This window comes from Ascaphus truei, chromosome 4, assembly GCF_040206685.1.
Source record: "Ascaphus truei isolate aAscTru1 chromosome 4, aAscTru1.hap1, whole genome shotgun sequence".
Classification (NCBI taxonomy): domain Eukaryota; kingdom Metazoa; phylum Chordata; class Amphibia; order Anura; family Ascaphidae; genus Ascaphus; species Ascaphus truei.
In genome coordinates, this window is record NC_134486.1 from 383,870,149 (window position 1) to 383,872,975 (window position 2,827).

Consider the following 2,827-nt stretch of genomic DNA (forward strand, 5'->3'; position numbering starts at 1 on the left):
TATCAACTCGTATTGATTTTGAGTAAGAATAACTGATTTGCAGTCAGTCTCACTGATTTTTAGCAGTGGTCTCATAGACTTAAATAAGCAGCAATACTACATTTCCTTTTCTTTCTTATTTGTATATGGAAAGCATGTGACAGTGTATAATTCTACATTCTTACCCAAGCTGGCAATTGTTTGTTGTTCATTGTTATAAATCTGTCAAAATCCTGATTGTGTGCCTAACATAATGGCTGCCTTTCAGTTTCAATCAATCCTTCAGGTGTAACTCAGCAGCTACTGTACATGCATCCTTTATATTACTACGGTAACATTATTTATTGTTACTGTTTGCAGCTCAAACTGATGGGAACATATGCAACAAATTATCCCAAATTGGAAAGTGTTGCAAATATCTTGCACTGCTTGGGATATAAATCAAATGATGCATTAAAACTCATTAAAAAATATCATTAAGAGTTGTATTTAAAAAAAAAACCAATCACCATTATCTAATACCACAGAACTGATTTATAAAAAAAAACATATAAGACTTCACATGTTTTTCTGCTTTAAATGGAATCATACTGCTGAATCAGTGCTATATAAATGCCATTTTTCTGCCTACAACCCCCACATTTAATTGATTTCACACCGTTGAGGTTGATCAACAGTATCTACATACACCTCATGGAGTTTACAATGAAAGCAATATGTCGAGAGCCCCACAGGTAAGGTAAGCTGTATGTGTCCAGCATTACATTTTGCATTAATATATGAAAATGCTTTATGTCAACTTAAAAGGAAAGCAATTAGCAACATAGCGACTCAAGAGAACATATTTGAAAAAGAAAATATTGGTAGCTTGGTACATATCTTCCTACGTGCACTGTTTAGATCTCCATGGGGACTGTGTATTACAAAAGGGGTGCAATTCTGGGGCAAAAATGTTTCTCCACATATAAGTCCAGTTCCATCCTTTGATACATACGTAGGCGCAGATTTTTTGGCCCCAGAATGGCACCAATTTTGCCTTGATACATAGGGGTTCATCTAGTCTGATTACGGCCGAAAAAAGAATTTTGGCCATTTTGGGCCCTTATTTCGGATATAAATAAATTAATTAAAGGAAGAAAATAGCATGATACATTTGATTGCACCGAAAATAATTAGGAGTTTTTCCTGTCACAGAGCACTTCAGGTATAGCAGTTGTTCAGATGGTCATAAAGATGAGCTTGTGTGCCCTGAAAGCAGCAGTACCCCACAGAAGCCTATATACAGTTACGCGTAGCTCATATAATGTTCGAAACTTGCCCCCTGAGCATGTCCTGCCCTTTAAAAACAAACAATTGTTAAAAATCATGATTTTCTTAACCTCTGCTAGCTACCTTTTGGGGTTACCATGGTCACCGGTAGACTGCACTGGGCTATGCGGCGGCCATTTTAACGTCCCAGACACTACATGTTTCAAACACTTCTTTCTCCTGAACCGATCATCAGAATGTAAAACATAAAACAGTGTTAGAAAGGGCGGTAGGAGATTTATTAAAGTCAAATAAATGAAATGCAACACAAATGGCGGTCAGCGCGGTATTCTCCTCTGCTTTTTTGTGAAGGGTGGGGGGGGGGGAGAGGATAATCACTTGAACCTGGGGTTATGCTGATCCAGAAAGCCCCACAGTTCCAGAGATATTACTATCCTCAGGGAAAGAATATTCCCAAACCAGACAGAAAACAGCTTCTATGTCATGCTGGATAAAAGGGCGGCCAATACAAACTGGTCGGGCCAATGGTCAAAGGGGCCCAATAAAAGTAGTGACATTGTGATATATGTGTGTGTGTGTGTGTGTGTGTGTGTGTGTGTGTGTGTGTGTGTGTGTGTGTGTGTGTGTGTGTGTGTGTGTGTGTGTGTGTGTGTGTGTGTGTGTGTGTGTGTGTGTGTGTGTGTGTGTATGTATATATATGTGTGTATTTATCAAACATAGCAAAAGGTCTTTGGACTGTATACAAAATATGTCATTCATGTAAAAATAGAAAGGGGAGAAACTTTCTGAAATCCAATTTTTTTTTCTTTAAAAAGGAAGTGTAACTGTACATCTATAAATTAAAGTAGTGAGTGCAGGGATGCCTCTTTTTTTTTTCATTTAACCTAATTATCTTCAACACCCCCACCACTGCTCTCCGCCATCACTGTTCCAGTAAAAGGTATCATACTACCTCATTTCCCCCCCCTTAGTCTCTCTATCAATATTGATCCATAAAAAGACAGTGCTTTTTTAAATTTATTAACCATAATAATATTTCTGCCTAGAACGGCATGTCCTGCACTTTGCACGCATCCAACCTCCTCCTGTCTCCTCCCTGAGCTACAGCTCCCACCTTCCGCACAGGGCTTTGTTTCTCATATTAGGATAATAAGAATATGTCACCTGATTTGTATTATTATTATTATTATTTTAAATTATTGATGTATTTCTTTCTCCCTTTCAACAGACCCTGGGAACTCCTCCTCCACCCACCCACTCCCTGCCCTCCCACTCTCCCACTCACCTCCCCCCCCCCCCATTCTCCCCCTCCTGCCAGCCCCACCCACTCTCTGCCAGCCCCAAAAGCCCCCCTCCCTGCCAGCCCCCCTTTGTACAGAGCCTCCCTTCCTGCAGCTCTCAGAGTAGGATTGGTCCTGCAGCAGCCAGCCTGAGCTCCCATTGGCGTCCTGTCAGTCCTCAGCAGTAGCAGCAGCAGCCGGGAGCTGGTGGCAGAGCCTGGGGAGGAGGGAGAGCAGTGGGAGCAGAAGCAGGCAGCAGAGACCCGGTGCAACACAAACCCCCTCCCCTCGTGCGACCA

General features: G+C 41.5%; 1 protein-coding gene across 1 annotated transcript in view; it reads left to right on the forward strand.

Annotated features, from left to right (window-relative positions):
- The first annotated feature begins 2,641 nt into the window (after window positions 1-2,641).
- FKBP1B (FKBP prolyl isomerase 1B) overlaps window positions 2,642-2,827 on the forward strand; it is a 97,340-nt gene continuing 97,154 nt past the window's right edge. The window contains exon 1 of the mRNA XM_075598470.1: window positions 2,642-2,827. This exon is cut by the window's right edge and continues 36 nt beyond it. Coding sequence (XP_075454585.1) covers window position 2,827 — 1 coding nt within the window. The 5' untranslated portion in view covers window positions 2,642-2,826.